At 35.0% G+C, this 19,989-nt stretch overlaps 1 protein-coding gene across 1 annotated transcript in view; it reads left to right on the top strand.

Moving 5' to 3' along the window:
- LOC129264838 (selenoprotein N-like) overlaps positions 1 to 17,818 on the top strand; it is a 27,116-nt gene extending 9,298 nt beyond the window's left edge. The window contains exons 3-9 of the mRNA XM_054902792.2: positions 8,743 to 9,077; positions 9,623 to 9,774; positions 10,242 to 10,489; positions 11,356 to 11,461; positions 12,391 to 12,562; positions 13,566 to 13,673; positions 14,670 to 17,818. Of these exons, the coding sequence (XP_054758767.2) occupies positions 8,743 to 9,077; positions 9,623 to 9,774; positions 10,242 to 10,489; positions 11,356 to 11,461; positions 12,391 to 12,562; positions 13,566 to 13,673; positions 14,670 to 14,751 (1,203 nt within the window). The 3' untranslated portion in view covers positions 14,752 to 17,818. The remainder of the gene's footprint in view (positions 1 to 8,742; positions 9,078 to 9,622; positions 9,775 to 10,241; positions 10,490 to 11,355; positions 11,462 to 12,390; positions 12,563 to 13,565; positions 13,674 to 14,669) is intronic.
- Positions 17,819 to 19,989: the final 2,171 nt, after the last annotated feature.

Genomic DNA, 19,989 nt, shown 5'->3' on the forward strand with positions numbered 1-19,989 from the left:
CTTGATGGTTATTGAAAGTTTAGCATTGTAAATAAAAACCTTGCACACCTCTCATCAGTTGGTACATGTAAAAATCAATTATTTCCAGGGAAGTTACTGTTGGATGGCAGAATTACTATTTTATGCAACAGGCATCAGAATTCATATTTTCTTTGTAGTATATACCCCTTCCAAGGTTACCAGACGTCCCGTTTTTCCCGGGATCGTCCCATATTTTGCTCCTTTGTACCGGCGTCCCGACAAACCCTTCCCGCGACGCCTATTTGTCCTGTATTTCAGAATATTGAACATAATGCAGTTAATACATTTAAAAGTGACGAATTTTCACCAAATACCAACAGATGACGAAGCAGAGACAACAATAAAATCGATAACTAAACTTTTGCAAGTTCTGCGGTGATTGTATTGACCCAATACATTGCAAACAAACTGGCCTCCTGCCTGTGTGTGGCAGGCTACTAGCTAGGCATGTAGGATCGGAGCAGATTCTCAATGGTGCAGACAATGACATGATAAACAGTTTTCCACCATAATAATCACAAAATCGGCGGGAAATTTGTATAATTATAAATTATTATGGATTCTCAGATTACTGATTTGGAGATGTAATCAGAGGACAAGTTATTGAGTTTTCATAACTAGATCTAATTGTTTCAGCTTTCGCTTTGAGTCTTGTTGTGTATGATGCGGCGATGTTTCATCTAATTATCAAGTTGACAATGTTTCACTTTGAAATTTTATTCATTTCTAAAACATTTTAGATTTTCAATTTAAAAAATATGTTAAAAAAATACCAAATATCATTATGATTTTTGTTAGATGATTGGATTGTTTTTGTTTGCTTGAAGTTTAAACTTTGTTCCTCTTTCTTTCTTTTCTATTCTTCTTTCATCATCCTTCTATCCTTCTTTCTTCATCCTTCTATCCTTCTTGCTTGCCTTATTTTGTTCCATCTATCTTTATTTCCTATCTTTCTTTCCTGGTCCTTTCTCTCTGTTTTCATTTTTCTTTCTTTCCTTCTTTCTCTTACCTTCCTTCTTTATTAAATTTCCTTTTACTATTTCCTTCATTCTACCTCTATTTCCTTCATTCTTTCTTTCCTTAAACTTTTCTTTGCTTCTTTCTCCCTTCCTCTCCTTTTTCTTTTGGTTCTTTCTCTCCTTCCATAATTTTCTTTTTTCATTCTCTCCTCCTTTCATATTCTCTTCTCCCTTCATTCTTTCCTCCCTCTCTTTCCTCTTTTCTTTCATTCTTTATTTTATTTTCCCTTCTAATTCTTTCTTTCCCTCCCTTCCCTCGCTCCTTCCTGTTTTTCTTCTTTCTTTGTTACTTTCTTTCTTTCAAAGAATGAAGGAAACATTTTTCTTTCCTTCATTCTTTCTTTCCTCCTCCTTTTTTCTTTCTTTTTTTTTCTTCTCTCCTTTATTTTGTCTTTCACAAATTTATTCATCTTCCCTTCCTTTCTTTTTCTTTCTTTTTTATATTCAATTCAAAGAATGACGGAAAACATTTTTCTCTCTTTTATTCTTTCTTTCATCCTTCTTTTATTTTTTCCTTCATTTTCCCTCACCTGCATAGCAGAGTGAGACTATAGGCACCGCTTTTCCGCCGGCGGCGGCGTCAACACCAAATCTTAACCAAAGGTTAAGTTTTTGAAATGACAGCATAACTTAGAAAGTATATAGACCTAGTTCATGAAACTTGGCCATAAGGTTAATCAAGTATTACTGAACATCCTGCCTGAGTTTCCACGTCACATGACCAAGGTCAAATGTCATTTAGGGTCAATGAACTTAGACCATGTTGGAGGAATCAGCATCAAAATCTTAACCTAGGTTTAAGTTTTTGAAATGTCATCATAACCTAGAAAATATATGGACATAGTTAATGAAACTTGGACATAAGGTTGATCAAGTATTACTGAACATCCTGCCTGAGTTTCACGTCACATGACCAAGGTCAAAGGTCATTTATTTTAGGGTCAATGAACTTTGGCCAAATTGGGGGTATCTGTTGAATTACCATCATAACTTTGAAAGTTTATGGATCTCATTCATGAAACTTGGACATAAGAGTAATCAAGTATCACTGAACATCCTGTGCAAGTTTCAGGTCACATGATTAAGGTCAAAGGTCATTTAGGGTCAATGAACTTTGGCCGAATTGGGGGTATTTGTTGAATTACCATCATAACTTTGAAAATTTATTGGTCTAGTTCATAAAACTTGGACATAAGAGTAATCAAGTACTAGTATCACTGAACATCCTGTGCGCATTTCAGGTCACATGACCAAGGTCAAAGGTCAATAAACTTTGGCCATAATGGGGGTATCTGTTGAATTACCATCATAACTTTGAAAATTTATTGGTCTAGTTCATAAAACTTGGACATAAGAGTAATCAAGTATCACTGAACATCCTGTGCGCATTTCAGGTCACATGACCAAGGTCAAAGGTCAATAAACTTTGGCCATAATGGGGGTATCTGTTGAATTACCATCATAACTTTGAAAGTTTATGGATCTGATTCATGAAACTTGGACATAAGAGTAATCAAGTATCACTGAACATCCCATCAAAGTTTCAGGTCACATGACCAATGTCAAAGTTCATTTAAGTTCATTGAACTTTGGCCATTTTAGAGGTAATCATTAGATTGCTGTCATAACTTTCAAAGTTTATAGATATAGTGTATAAAATGTGGATATAGGGGTAATCAAGTATCACTGACAAGTTTTAGGTCACATGATCAAGGTCAAATGTCAATAAACGTAGTATTGTATCATTATATGAATGGTGTTTTTTGTGAATAATTATTTTATAATAGTTTTCAAAGTCAGCACTGCTACTATATTGAATCGCGTGATGCAGGTGAGACCGCCAGAGGCATTCCACTTGTTTCTTTCTTCTCAATTCATATTTTTTCTTTCTCTCCTTCATTCTTTCGTTCACCCTTCCTTCCAATTCTTTATTTTTTTTACAAGTCTAACACTGTGTAGCCTTCTTTGTTGATCTTTTTTGTCGTCCCGTATTTCATTTTGTGAAATCCGGTCACCCTGACCCCTCCTCCTTTTTCTTTAATATGATAATGGGTGGTTTTAATGATGATTTGTAAGCTTTAACTGGGTGCAGAATAGTGTTCACCAGGTCATGTAAAACTAAGTCATCTATTTATTTTTTATTTATGAATCAGATTGCACAAGTTTTCAAACCAATATGACATTTGTTGTTGCTAACAAGAAAGTGAAACACTTTAGATTAAAATTATTTTGATCATACGTGTATTTTTTATTCTGTGTTCTATGGCCCGTATTCTGAAGTCATGTTTTATTTGAACTCTGGTTCAAATTTGTGGTTTAACTATGGAAAGCAAGTTGTGACATAAATCTGTAAGATTAGAGGCTAAATGTATCAGCCTTTTTGACTCTCAAATAACTGTCTGTGAAGGATAAAGAAGACAGTCGTCTTCACCATTAAAGAATTAGAAAAAGAGCACGGTAAACCTAAGAAGAATACAATATAAACATAATTTTGACATGTTTGGCTTCCTATAATTTTAGCACAGAGTTGTAGACCATGGTCTAAGTTAAACCTTCCTTCAGAATACAGGCCTATGTGTCCACAGTCCACTATCCTAGTATCCTGAAGGAAAATAACATACTTGGGCCTTTAGATCTGTTGGTATTTTCTATTTTGTGCATTTCAAACACATTTTAAAAATTGCTGACAAGATAACTCATAATTTTGCCTCTCCAAATGAAGATTTTGAACAGAATTTTTTTAAATAACTTTAAGTCTCCTCAAAACCCTTTGATTAGTCAGCCAGATATTGGGGGTTTACAAACTGGATAGTTAAAAGAAGTTAACTACAGAGACAATTTGTTCATAAGTCATTGTATGATTTGTTGTGCCTCTTTGTTTTACATTAAACAAGTAAAATCTCATATGTAAGTTGGTATTAAGTTTGCTGAGACATTTCCATGTATTAACACAAAGGAGGACAAGGTCTGTAATAAATCTCCTACCCACTACAAAATTATAGAAACTTTCATGATGAAAAATGCTCTGTCACTTCCTGCATTTACATACTTTATGTACAAAAGCAAGATGACTATAAATCACACAATTATGTGATTTGTTGACCTGAGACCTTCAGTCACTACATGTAGGTACACGTAGGTAGGCCTATTCCCCTAAGACTATGGCTAACGATGCAGTTAAACAAGAAATATAGAATCATGATGGCATCTTTGGTGCGTTTAATTTAACCATATCTAGCTCCATGATTTAACTTTATCCTAGATTGGGTTCTGCAGAATCGCCTTTCAAATGGCACCCTTGTATGCTTTTCACATTGCATTTCCTTAACCCCGGACTATCCTTGACCCCATACTATCTTTTTTTTTATTCACACTAGGTGGTTTCAGACCGCCTCGAAGTTCGTCAGTTCCAGGTATTCTCTGATCGGGAAATTTACCCCGATCAGAAAATACCAGGTATTTTGGTAATGTGAAAGCAAACTACGCATAATTTCCCCGAAAGAAAATACCCGCTAAATAGTTGGTACTAACTACTTGGGCGAAATTATGAGAACTTTTGCGGGGATTTTTCCAAGGTCGCAGGTATTTTGGCAATGTGAAAGCAATTTACGGGAACTTTTAGCCCAGCGTGTCGTTGGGCGCCGGCGCCGTGGGTGGCTGCTGGGCTAGTGATTTTGAATCTCGCGCCTTGCCTGCTTATACAGACCATACTGCGCATGCTCGTAACTTCTGGAACTTATCCCGAAGGGTATGTTTCGGGGTGGTGTGAATGCAGGAATAATTAATGGGTATTTTTTAGCCTAAAAAAGTTCTCGTAATTTAACGGGGATTCTTATGATCGAGGCGGTTTGAAACCACCTACTGTCTTTCTTAACCCCATACTATCTACTTAGCCGGGGTTATGCCCCTTAACCACGGACTATCCCACAGCTCATGAATAATGATGATTTTACCATACAGAGCATGATTAACGTGCAATTTCGACTTCTGTGATTGGCTATTGCTTAGCCCCACTTTTCCTTAGCCCAGTTTCGTTTCACACTGCATCTCTTAGCACCCCAATTGTGGTGCTAGCACCACAATAAGCCGGCTAACCCTGCTTTTTTGCAGGGCCAGATAGTACCGTACCATTTACTGTGCTAGCCCACTTTGCTAAAATGTAGTGTGAAAACGAAGTGGGCCGGGAAATTGGTGGGATTAAGGCCCCCTCCCTTAGCCCCACCAATTTCCCGGGGTTAAGGAAAAAAAGTACAGTGTGAAAAGCATATTAGAGTATCATATTGGGATCAAGGAACCACAGGGACCGAGGGGATTTCAGACCCCACTTTTTTCAGTAGACGTGTAAAAAAAACCTAAAATACATAAGAAATCTTATTACGATTGTTTGCACGTCAGTAATACCTTGGTCACATTTGCTCTACGGCGGCCGTAGATACCTGAATTCGAGAGATTTCTGCGGCGGCCGCAGAAAATCTCCGGTGGCCGCATTTTTTATATCTAAAGTGGCTAACCTGAGTAAAATATGACCTTATCATTATTATTATGAGGAGTTGAATGCTGATTTTTGTTGTTGTTTCCTAGGGTGTAGTTCTTACTTAAGACTAACACGTTTATTAACATCTTAACTTAATTCATACAAACAAGTTAACATGGTCCAAATAAATAATGCGAACGCGATTTTTGATAGCTTGTGTATAGACCTATCAGTCAGCGCGACCTGAAAATTGTTTATATTCCAAAATGACCCAAAGTTTGGAAATTCTAAGCATTATTGGTAATCATGAACAGGATGGGCACTTAAAAATCATTCGATGCGAGCATGAAGCGCGAGCTGAACTTTTTTTATATTCCGTTCCAAAACCAGACATTCCAAGCAATTTAGGTAATCATTAACAGGATGTCCATCTAACTAATCATTCGATGCGAGCGCGAATCACCCCAAAGGTCGAATTTGCCCCCCTTCCTAGGTCGAACATTACTGATCGTATAATATTCAGATCACTGTCGAACATTAATTTGGCGGCCCCCTTCCTAGGTCGAACAATTGGCGCCCCCGCACTTTTATTACTCCCCCCTTTGTCCTTTTCTTATCTCTTCTCTCCTTTTCCCTTTTTCTTCTTTCCCCCTCTTTTTTTATCTCCCTTTTCTTTCCCTTTCTTTCCTCCCTCTTTTTGGCGCCCCCTTTTCGCCTACCCGGGAGCCCGGACCCCGAAAACCCACCCCCTCCCTCCCGCCCAGAATACGCGCATGGGCATGGTGCGACACTTTGAAAACTTTCTGAAATGAAATGTTTAATGTAAAATATCATGTGACAAGCAATTCATGGTATACTCACTGTATAGTCCCCCTGCGGCCGCCGTGAGGGCGCCTTGCGGCCACCTCGCGTTTGCCGTTGTATTTGTCAAAAACCTACGGTCAGCGCAGGGTCGCCCTACGGCGACCGCACGTCATGATTTCAAGGACATACGTCAGCCGCAGATTTTTTTTCTCCATAAATTAAAGAATATGCCGTGCGGCGACCGTAACATATGTGACCGCAAGAGTAAGTGGCGGTGGAACGTGGAAATTCTGCGGCGACCGTAGAATTGCTACTCGCCGTAGAAATTTTAGAATCTACGGCGGCCGTAGCAAATGTGACCAAGGTATTAGATGTAAAATGTCAAAATAACAACATGACAACATGTTGTATGACAGAGCATGGAATCACCCTCTTATGGATTTCAAATGTCTTGGTTTTTAAATTCATTTATTTTATTGGTTTGAAACATAAGTTTTTCTTACATTCTGTACAGTCATTTGGATTCCTCTCAGAAATTCCAGCTGTGTTGGGTTGGAATATTATTTGCCGGAAGGCAGAAAGGAAATTTAAGGATCAAATTTGTCATTTTGACCCATTTTATAGTTTCACTTGTATTGTCTACATGTACATTGTTTTATGGTCTAAATGTAGTACTGGTATGTTAAACAACATATTTTTCAGTTTTTACAGACTGTACTCCTGGTGTATTGTCAGTTTTCGATTTAATGTAAAATTATTCAGGTTAGAAATTTGTAGCTTCATATCCTAATGATTTCAGACACTTTTATTCATTTGATAAGTGAAAAAGATACAGAATGTACACGTACATGTACATGTATGTCTACTCACTCTACATGTATGTAGCTATGATCATCCCTGCCCTAAATTTGTTATTAAGTTGAGAAAGAGAAGCTTGATGGGAAGCAATGTAAACAATGATAATTACATGTATTTTTTTCCAGTTTGCTTATACTGTAGGCCTATATCCTTTGAATAATGGAAAACGCCCTCAAATGAATGTTTTGGTTTTCCCCTTTTTATTCTAAACGTTGAAGTGTTTGGTTCTCTGATAGCTCTATTGTAATTTCTGAAAAAGAAACTTGAGATAATCCAAAATAACACGCAACAAGTACTCATGATGGCAATGTCAATTGTGTTAGCCATGTTTATTGCTTGAACATAATGATGATTATGATTCATGTTGCTGTGTATAATCACATTGCTGATCACCCTCTTCCTCTCATATGTAAATGATCCTCAAACTCCAGTGGTCTGTCAACAACTTTTATTGTTGGATCAGCTGTTGTGATGTCAGCTGATTTTGCAGCAGAATAACAAAAACTCAAAATGCCAAATTACTCTGCTAGAATGTCGATTACCTGCAGAGTTGATTGTCATTTTGAAGTGTTTTAGAGAAATTAATGATGAGTTGATGATTATATTTTGATTGGTTCCATGGATAATATGTGACACATATTCATCCCATAGAATTTCATTGTTTTTTTGCAGTTATTTTTTTGTGTTCAACAATCATTGCATCTTTTATTTGATGTTATGACTTATGATGTATGTTTTATGCATAATACATGTGTCCAAAGAGTACCATATTAAATGATTTACTTTTAATAACTTTCTCTGCAAGGTAACTGTACTTTTTCAACACAATACATGTAGTATAATAATTTGATTGTTTATTGTATGTATGAATTCTGTGGCTGTATAATCACCTTAAGTTTTTATATCTAATTAGTCAATTAGTTGAAACAGACCATTGTATGCAGGGACAATTAAATAAGAATTAAGAGTAGCCTATATTGTCTTGATCTGATGGCCTAAAATGCTAAAATATATTTTTCTTCTGTACCCGAGTCTCAAAAGAATTAAGGCCATAAAATTTACAAATTGCTATTTCTTTGTGATGTACATGTAGTAATTTGCTCTTGATTTTGTTTTGTTTATTAAAAATGCACTACATACTAGTACAAATATGTGAAAGTTACTGACTGTACATAGAAGTTGATTTTTTATCTGACTGCTAAATAAAGCATGAATGCTTCCAGAGGACCAAAGGCTTGAGGTCCTCTCAGAGTGACCTGGTAAAAGGGGTAAATTATGTCTTATCAAAGGGCTCTAGCACAACAAGTGATTGCCAGCCCACCGTTATGGGGACTGAGGTATCATGCCTCCATGATCTTTTTTCCCATGATCTCAATTTTCATGTTAAGTAATTTGTGCGATTCTTTAACTTGTATGAAAGTATTATTTACTAATGTGCCATACATATTACATAAGTTGAGTGATTTTTTGTGTGTGTGTATTTCTTCATTCTGCATACAAAATATTCCCATGAATAGTAACTGAAACATAAATAATCCTAACATCCTGTTCCTTGTGGTCTTTCAGACCAGCAGGTCATCTCTATCCTCACTGGATGGCTGGCAGACACCGAACGAACCGGTCACTGCCTTCCCAGCCAGTGCCTTCCGTCCACTCCTTCCAGAGAACCATGTCCAGGTTGGCAAGGTCTACACCATCATCAAATCTAAACTCAGTATGATGACCAACCAGCTGTCCAGTAACCGTTACTACCCACCAAGGGTCAAAGGCAAGGAGATCATCATCCATAGGCTACTCAGCGTCTTCCACTCAAGGCCGTTTGTCCACTCCAGGTTCGGTCCACAGGGCACCGTGGCAGTCGTGAAGGCGGTCAGTGCAGAATATCTTGATATTGTCTTTAGGTAATCAATGATTTTATCTTATACCTAGATTCATTTTATATCAGGACATTGACAAAAATACATACATATATTAGAAACCAAAACAAACAAAATAGCATACAGACATATATTATGTGTATGTTATTATACATATTATGCTTGCTATTATGTATCATCTAGCAAAATATTTAGAGAATTAGCAAATGTATTGAAATTAGTATGCAGTGCATACACTACTTGTATCCAGGAAAATTTGAAACAATTGATTGGAAGTCTTAGGCAGTTTCCCTGATACTGCTTTACAAAAATCAACTTTGAAGTCTTTGATATGTATAATGAGCCATTAGATACCCATGGGAAAGTGCAGATTATTATGATGTGCCTCTAAATAGTTTACTAGATAGATGGCGCATAATAAATGCCGTGTTTATTATTATTATTGTTATTATGTAAACTCGTACATTATTAGAAGTTTATACTGATTTCTGTTTGCCCAATAATGCTATCATCTAGTGTGGTGTTATAGTAGATAATGTTTTGAAAACATTCCTTCTCTTCTCCCACAGAACCCATGCAGAGTTTCAGCTGAATGAGCCACCGAGTCACCCATTCTGGTTCACACCGGCTCAGTTCATAGGTCATCTTATCATCAGGAAAGATGCCTCACACGTTGAGTACTTCAACATGCATGTTCCTTCAAATAAGAGCTTGAATGTTGGTGAGTTCTTAGAATGTCATCCATCAATCTTCATTTAGTCATGTTTCTCACCACAGAGTAGTGGATGAGTTTTTTTTTAAGTCGCAATGATTGCTGGTAAATGGTATAGTTACTTGTACATGAGTAATCCATCTCTTATAATACTATTCTTTCTTCCCCCTCTTTCTCTTTTCTCTCTTTTATTTTTCATCTCTTGAAAATGGTGACATTGGTGGTCATTTCCTTGTAGCACAGCCCCCGTTTTTTAGTAGAAAAGTGGTGACACAAAATATGTATCTTGTGCATAACATAGAAGTGTCTGCAGCCTTAATGTCCCAATTGGCCAGACATTTTTTTGCATTTGCCACACTTGACCCAGAAGAGTAAATTCTAATTAATATTTGTGGATCACCAAGCAGTGACACATCTGAAGCCCATAAGTGCTGTGAAAGAACTCATTATTCATCTATTCATGTTCTTCTGTTTAGATATGGAATGGATGAATGGTCCCAATGAAGTTGAAAACATGGAGGTTGACATAGGCTTCATGCCACAGATGGAACTCAATGCTCCCAACCCATCCTCTCAGGTGACTATATACTCAGAGTCAGGTGATGTCATCTATCAACCGTCCAATCAGCAAGAGACGTCAGGTGGGCCGATCCATTGGGATGAAGAGATTGATATGGAAGAGGCCCTCGGGGTGTTAGAGAAGGAGATGTATCCATTTAAAAAGGTGAGATCTCTTTAGTGTGGGGTCAGGAGTTAAGGGAGTTTTGCTGCAGGCAGTATTTAGCTGCTATTAAGTGACAGAACATAAAGATTGACTGTTCGAGAGATTAAAACTACATGGCTACCACAAAACTATATCCAATGTGATGGTCATTCCTTTGTCATGGCGTTATATGTTTCTAAATAGAGCTGGCATTTTTACAAAGCATAATTTGAAAGATACTTCAGTCATTTAAACAAATGATTTTCCCATATTTATGATTTTAAATGTTGTTGTCGTCCCAGCGACAGTTTGCAATCGTCTTTAGGGAAAAACTTAAAATACATATTCTGTATTGCTTTGGGAGGTTATCACAAAGAATTACAGCGATGAACATTTTTAGAATTTTATTATTTGAACATACCAGAATGTTTGTAGAATTTTACAACTTTAAATACATCTTTGATCCTTTCTTATCATATATCTAACAGAAAATAGGAAGCTCTTTGAATTTCAACAGTAACTACTATAAATTGTTATAAAACTCCACTTATATATGATATTTCTTTGTAGCTTTCATCATTAACACCACATGAGCACTGATGAGTCCACTTCTGGAATGGTTTTAAAACTAAAACTTTCATTAACTTTTCACTTGGTGCTTACTTCTTTTTCATAATTAATTTAAGTCTGTTTTGTTCCACAAATGAATCATCTATGATGTGCTTTTTATAGCAAATGATCACATTTTGGTATCAGGCAATGCAATTTACTATAACTCACTCTGCAATATATAGTTTCTCTCACCTGCATTGCTTCAAAATTACAATTAAATCCATAAATTATTTGCTTAACCTTAATTTGGTGGATATTTGATTATATACTTTCAGATTGAATATATTCCATTGAATGCAGCATTTAAAAAGGCCCAGGCAGAGAAGAGACTGGTTCATCATATCTTACTCTGGGGTGCATTAGATGATCAGTCTTGCTGAGGTAAAATTGCTTTCTTTAGAGAAAAAGAAATGATAATACAAATTTTATCAGTCTCGTATAATTTTGTTTCATCTTATAATGTTTAGTAATGTATCACGTGATTGATGAATGAATTGGTAAAGCTTTCATATCAGTTGTAATAGCATTTCCTTATTTTAAGATATTTATACAGTACAAAATGTATGCTTTATGTAGACTTTCTATATAACATGATGATGTATTCTATTGTTGAGTATACAAATATTGAATGTTTATGAGTGCAATGGACAGAATACTTTATGAGGTGAAAGATGAAATGATCCATTCAACTCATCTTTCACCGAATGAAGTATTCTGTCCATTGCATGAATGAAAAAAAAAATCATTATTTGGTTTATATGACACCTAAAAAAGATTTTTTTTAAAATGAATATTTTGATGCAAAACATGCTCATGCAGTGCGAGTTCGGTCTGTTGATTGTTACGTCATTACAACTGGTGCATGAGCTGCAGTCTCGGTGCGCGAGTGCAATGGACAAAATCGTATGGATCCAAAATTGCACGATGAATGGATCCAAAATGCACAGTTGATGACGTCATTGCAAAATGGGCTGAATGAACGATATCAAACAACCAATCAAATCACAAGGATCTATCTAGGTGTCATATGATTTATAATATTTAATTGTAATTGAAGGAATGTGTATGTGAAATCCAAATAAAAGTAATTAAAACTACAACAGTCTTCAGAGTCGGTGATTTATCTTTTGATTTTTTTTTTCTTTGATGTTGTGATAATTTTACTTTCTCTTTGTCCCAGCTTTCAAATATCTCATTCATTACAAACTCATCCATTTAAAAAGTCTAATGTTTACAAATGTGTTCAATATTACACAGAATTTATTGTCATTTTAATCACTGTTCTATTGTGTTTGAACTTATTTTCACAGGTTCGGGGCGGACTTTACGAGAGACGTCTCTTGAAAGTCCGCCCGTTCTTCAGTTGCTAGGCAACCATTTTGTCAGCAGCTGGTCACTTGTAGCTGACCTTGAGGTCATCAAACAGAATGAAAATGACCCTCAGTATGCAGCATTAGCTTCTATGTCATTAGAAAAATATAAGTAAGTTTATTATAAGAATGATATTCATATATTTAGTAATTGATATGAGATCTTGATATTATTTGTGACAGGGATGCAATTATTGGGACATATCTTTGCCTCTTGAGATTGGAATTTCTAGTCAAGTTAGGATTATTTGCAAAGTAGCTTCATATCTTGTGTAATATGCTTCTATTTGACAGGCAAAGATGTCTTCAGGGGACCGTTTCATGAAAGTTGTCAGCACTAACAAGTTGTCTTTCTCCGACAGTTACCAAAGTAACAGTCAGAGGCCAGTGCCTTTCAGCCAATCAAAACCAAGGATTCACTGAAATTGTCAGCACTTACAATTTAGTCAGTGCTGACAACTTTCATGAAACACCCGCCAGATCTCTAAAAGGTATCTAACGGTTAATCCCAAAGAGGACTGATTGGGCTAGATTCTTGAGATTGAACAAACTCAGGCTGATGGAGAACTACCTAACATCCTGTTTTTTTACAGTGAAATACAAACTGTCAGAATGTGTTTTTTTACTTCTGTTTATGGGAATAGCCATTAATAAAAGAATTTATAAAAGGGAGAATCATACTTATAGAGGTATTGGGCAGACAGCTAAGCTCTTGGTTTGATAATGTGAAAAAATGGAAGTGTTGAGAGGTGATGAAAACAAGGTTTCTATGACAGGAAATGATTAAGATTTGTATCCCATTTCAGGGGGATGTGGACGATGGTGACGATGATGATGATGATGACAGATGATGATGATGATGATGATTATGATGGTGATAGTGTGTTTTGCATATGAGGATTGTTATATGTTACTGAAATGATGTTACCCATTTCGTCAGAGATTTTACCAGCCCCTTAGACTGCATGATTCTCCTTGGCAACTCATCAACAACTCCCTGTTGATATTAGATCATCATCACATTTGAAAAGTAATATTACATCTTTGAGCTTCATAGGTTAAAAACTGAGATATAGATATATAACCGTTCCAATTTCTTCTGTTTCTCCATCCAGTTTTCCAGTAGAAATGCTTATATCATTGCCAAATGGAACTGTTATTCATCACATCAATGCCAATGATTTGCTGGATGCCAGTAATAATGATAATGCAGGCATACTTGAGTAAGTAAGGTTTCTTGTTTTTCATATTAAGTTACTTTGTCAAACCAGTAGATGTGTTGATTGATGAAAAGGTCAAATAGTTTCATTAATATTTAAGTTTCATTTTAGTTTCATTAATATTTTGGATTGTTATAATCCCATATACAGATTTTACATATGAGATTCATTGATCAAAAATAATGTGCTGTCTTACAACTAAGCAGATTTTTTGTGTTTTGTTGCATTCACATTCTTAGGCTTTTACCTGAAAATGAACACATTTTCATAATTTTATCCACAACTTCATTACCGGTACTCTTAACGTTCCATGTTCACTGAAATTAGTTTATCAATAGATTTAATCTAGCATCATTGTCATAAATATAATTTCTAAGCATTTTCAACTTTTCTTGAGAACATCATGGTTTATAGACCAGTTCGTAGTTACCTCTGGGACAATTTTGGTCAAATGACCTTTCATTTCTTTCATTAAGATAGGTAGATTTGCATGCCTTACATAGCGGGATGAAGAAATTGAATATACCAGGTGACTAGAATAGCACATCAATGAACACTCTATGAAGTTATTTTTTGCATTTCTACTTTGAATGCATACCAGAGGATGTTGTACAATGTACTTGGCAAACTGTGAAATATACCAGTCATTCGTGGACGCATTTTTTTGTGGATGTGAATGAAAAACACAATTCAAAAGAATATATGAATAATCAAGACATCGAATTTGGTGCTTATCTCATTAAATTTTAAACCACCATGTCACTTTAGTACAAATGACCTTCCTCTGATCATGCGCAGAGTGGAACTACGAACTGGCTTATTTTGTAGCTGTTGTATTTCTAAGAGATCATTATTAAAGAGATTAATGCTTGTAAGGTACAAATGTTTTTCATTAGCAGTTTAGTACAGACTGTATACAATTTCACTATCATTGACATCTCCCGGAAAGTTCAATTCATAAATCTCCCTAAGTTCTTATAATCTTTCTCTCTCCTACAGTACATTCACAGATCCCTTGGTAACAAACTATGCAAAGTTCTTAAAGGAAGGCATCAGTAAAGCTGAGGCAGTTGGTTTCTAATCAAACAATCAAAGCATCAAGAACTTCAATCTCTTCTGGTAATAATTGCCATAGTTAAAGTGAGACAGCAGAGATACATGACCTAGATTTTCAGCTCGATACCGTATGATTCAACAACTCAATAGATGGAATGAGAGAAGGTAAATTTCAGAACAGTCACAACACAGCACATCTTATGATCTAGCTATGCCATCACCAAATTGAAGAGACATGACATCATATCAATACTGCTCTCTCATTGGCTGGAATTGTGATCAAGCCTGTGACCTCTAATGCTGGTGTAAAGGTTTGACCTAGTAATCTTGACAATAATTCTTGCAATTCACCTCAGACTTGTCTATAACTAATAAAAAGACAATGGATATGTCGTCATACTGCCTCTCACTCAGTCACAGACAAGTCATTGACAAGCTAGATCATATCGTATTCTGTAGTCTTAATCTGTCAAACTGAAATTAGTCTTGAAGTCATTCTCTAACTCTATCATAATGATTGAAAAACAGAATAGGAAAGTTAGAATTCGAAAGTTAAATATTTTTTAAAAATTCTAATATGCCAAAGTATTAAGCACAACAATACAATCAATTATGACATTGACCATCATTGTAAAACTATGGAGAACAATTGATTGTATCTTTTTAGATTACAGCGCCCAATAAATTATCGTATATAGATACTTGCTAAGTAGTCTGGTCCATGTGTGTGTAGTAGCAAAATGATCTCATGCTCATTCTTGCCCTAACTCTGATGGAATTTCTTTTACATGCCTTGATAATGGAAATACTCTGTTGCACTTTAAGTTGTACTTTAGGTTTTTTTCATTTGAATATTTATTATTGATGATTGTAAATCATGAACAGGTGCTTCTTTTCATATTTAGTCATGATTTTAGTAAAGGTTTGTTGATGAGGGATATTTTGAAGAGATATGACACATCTTAGAGTCTTGGACTATCTTCCCTCTGATTGGGCCTATGATGATCTTGCCGTAAAGCTGCAAAGCATGCTGGGTAAGATTTGATGCCAATTTACCAATCAGTACAGGGGAATAGTCCAAGGAGCTATATGTATATTATCTAAATGAAGATAGGTGACCTACATTTTCCCAGTGTATTTTTTTATAGTATTACTGGGATGACAAGATTCACCTTGAGATAGGTAGATATTTTGATATTGGCATTTATTGTTTTAAAGTGTTTACACGCTTAACATTTATTGATTGATTACAGTGAAAGGATATTGTTTTCACACTAGTTTATTTGATATTTTATTTTTTAGCCATATTTTTTAAAGAGTCTATACATTTTTGTCCAATAAATGATACATAGTATGATATGAAATAAAGCAATTCTGGTTTACTTTTTAAAAAGGCATTAATATTTCATCAGGGGTTTGATTTGTGAATTAGGAGACTCCTAAAATCATGTCATTGGGGTCATATTTCTGGGTATTGGTATTTAACAAAATTTATATCAATGCTTTCTTTAATCATTGATTATAAAGAGAGGGGATAATTGAAGGGAGATGATGACAGAGAGGGTGAAAGAGGGTAGAAAGAGAGAGTAGGAAGATAGGTAGAGAGGGAGGGAGGGAGAGAAATAAGTGGAAGGAGAGAGAGTGTGAGTAGAAAGTGAGGGTGGGGGAGGGGGGAGAAAGAGAGAGAGGGGTAGGGGTACATACAGTTGATATAAAGTAGAGTGTGCAATGCAGTGACAATGTTTGTGGATTAATCTAAGCATTCCAGTAGTCCAACAACATTACTTGGCTTGCTTTTATGAATTGACTATACAGTGGTAAATATTTATTAATAGTTATGAAATATTTCTTAAGCATATCTAAACAATTTATTTGAACTGTTTATAATATAAGAAGGGTTTGTTTTGGTGCTGTAAAACCATAAATCTTGACATCTCTTTCTTTAGTCCATTGGAGATTACATGATTGTGGTGAATTCAAACAAATACAAGTATAGAATTATTGCGGTTTTTCAGGATTTGATAAAATTTTGTTATCAAAATTATTGTAATGGAAAATGATTCTAAAGATAAAAACATCCCTACATTATTATTCACTATCACATAGTTAGACTGACACAATTTGAAATGTAAAATTCGTATTTTGTAAATTGTGATCGTATTGAAAATTTGTTTTTTTTAGTGACTGAATATTCCATGGTTTTTAAATGCTAGATGAGATGAAATCAGTATTACAATGAATTAATAATGTCACCAATGCATTATATATATTCATAATTTTTAATTTGTTAATGATATAGTTAGATGCATTCCTTTGCCTTTGTGAAAGGCATTTTAGTTTATATTTATATTTATATCTTGTGCTTTTGGGGCTACACAAATTACAGTCTGAAAAAGTTATGTTTATGATCTAATTTCATAAAAAACTCACTATCAAACACAAAATCAAAATCGAGGTTTCCATGACAGTTTGTATAATGGCAAAATTACCATCTGAATTTGTTTATTCATTGGGACCATAGAGAGTAAAAAACATAAATGACATGATACTCTATCCAATAAGTTAGTTCAAGTGAATACTTTTTTCTTTCTTTTAAGTAGATGTGATTCAGACTAGACATTATTGAAATATTATCTATTCATTTAAATAATTGATAAATAACTTGTATTAGGTTTTGTCACTAGGGGGCCAGTAATGGTGTGTGCCTCTGCAATATTTGTAAATTTGGTACTTTTGTGATTGGTTGTGCAACTATTTGCTATCATTGAGATTGTGTGCCAAATGCATGTATTTTGTTTGTAAAATGGTCACAAATGTTCACACAACCAACTGTGAAAACCCCTTAGATAAGTAGAGCCAAATTATTTAATAGAAAACAATACTAACATATGTAAGGTTTTTCAATCATGCTTTAACTCTTTGTGGAGAGAAATGGATTGGAATTTTTACCTGTAACTAATCAATGAAAGTAAATAAAACCATTGAAAAAATGGTAAATATATGACTGGTTATTTTTCCTTGGCTTTTGATATCATGAAAGAGAGATCTACAAGTGAAAACATATGTATAATAAATTATTGACTGCTCTTTTACCTCTTATTTACTTTGAATTTTTATTTTCTAATTTGGGGGTGTTTATACATTGTACTCAAATGCTAATTACTGAACTTCGTACACAACTGGCAAAAAAAAATATTGTCTCCCTTTCCAATCTCTGTCTTTCTTTCTCCCCTCTTTCCCTCTCCATTTTTCTTTCTATTTTCCCTCCCTCTCCATCTCTTTTCCTAACACGCGCACACACACACACCCTCTTGAGCGCATAACACATCCCTCACTCTCACACTGTATTGTTTTAATTAGTATATGTCTTCCATACTCGTTCCTTCTCCAAGTTTCATCAAGCTCATAATCTCGACCGCACCTTTGCTACTAAATTTGGAGAAATCAATAAATCCATAGATCCATAAATCTCAATGAAACCACTTTTCTTCATCTCCTACCACCGGGTGAATTGTGGTTAAATCAAACTATGCAAACAAAACATATTGATCACCTCTATTATTTCAATTGTACAGTGTATTTCATCGACGGGTGTGGAGTTCATTAATTGATTTGCATGCATTGTCTAACAGAAGGAGGTTACCATGCAAAGAAAAAAAATCACATTCCCAAATAAATATCTAGGCAATGGACGAATCAATGTGTGTGTGGTTTATTTTTATTATTTTTTTTATAGTGGCTCTCATGATATAACTGACATTAATTGATAGCTCAGTCATACATTATTTTGGTTGACATTCACTGATCTGGTTTATGCTTTGATCCTCATCATATAGACCTACCCTCTTCCTTCTCCCGATTGGTATTGAGGGGAAAAAGGTCAGTGTTAATTCCCTTGCATAAACCTATTTTCATATTTAGGGTTTTGGGTGTTATTTCTTTTGCCTTACAGGTAATCCCATAAAATGATGGTAACCTATAGGCTACGTCTGACCAACATTTTTTTTTACTTCTTTTCTTTTTATTTGTATGTTGATTTCATGATTGCAACAAAACATATCACATAATTACCGTTGACAAAAAGAAAGACAATTCCCCCAAAATAACGAAAATAATTATCAGAATAAAATTATCAATAAGACATATAAAGCAGTATTATTTCGAACTTTATTTTATGAACTATTCTAGCTGAGATAAATAATAAGTTGAGAGCACTTTATGTGAAGTACAGAGCGGAGATAAATCAGTAAGATCCAAAAGGGGTCAGACGTACATCTATAATATAAATTACTTGCCCTTATCAGAGACAGGGGTTATGGGCACGTTCAACTATTTCAAGTGATGACAGCAAGAGGAGGGGGTGGTAGAGAATGAAAAAGATAAAGCTTGATCGTTTAACTATTACATATATACAATTCAGAATACTCCTTGAAAATGTATCAAATTCTTATTTAGGTCATCTCCCCCATCCCATCAAATACGCTGCATGGTGCCGCCCCTGAATTTAGATGCATATAATAATTACGGTGAATGCGTAGTGATGAACTGCTTGTGGACACTATGTTTCTTGAAAATGGCGCTGATGATTTTATATTTAAAGGGATGGTCCGGGCTGAAAATATATAGAGTAGAATTCACTGAGCAAAATGCCGAAAATTTCATCAAAATCGGATAACAAATATAATTAAGTTATTGAAGTTTAAAGTTTAGCAATATTTTGTGAAAACAGTCGTAATGAATATTCATTCAAGTGGGCTGATGATGTCACATCCCCACTTTCCGTTTTCTTATGTTATTACATAAAATCATAATGTTTTAAAATTATTTCATACTTGTGTGAATAATATGTCTCCCTTATAATGAAATAAGTTGCAGCAATAAATATCTAATGCACTAAATCAGTTGTCAATCCAAATTTTCTAGTTCTTGGAGGAACAAATTTGAATAAACCTAATTTCAAATAATAAAAAACAAAAGAACAAGTGGTGATGTGACATCATCGGCCCACCTAATGAATATTCATGACAACTGTTTTCACAAAATATTGCTAAACTTTAAAATTAAATAACTTTGTTAATTGTTATCCAATTTTGATGAAATTTTCGGCATTTTGCTCAATAAATTCTACTATATTTATTGAGCTATAAATACTTTCAGCCCGGACCATCCCTTTAAATAAATGGATATAGGCGTATATTGATGGAATAGACTCGTTTGGGTAATGCAGTCGGATTATATTCCCTGATAATAATCAAATATAAAA

This window comes from Lytechinus pictus, chromosome 7 (genome assembly GCF_037042905.1).
Source record: "Lytechinus pictus isolate F3 Inbred chromosome 7, Lp3.0, whole genome shotgun sequence".
Classification (NCBI taxonomy): Eukaryota; Metazoa; Echinodermata; class Echinoidea; order Temnopleuroida; family Toxopneustidae; genus Lytechinus; species Lytechinus pictus.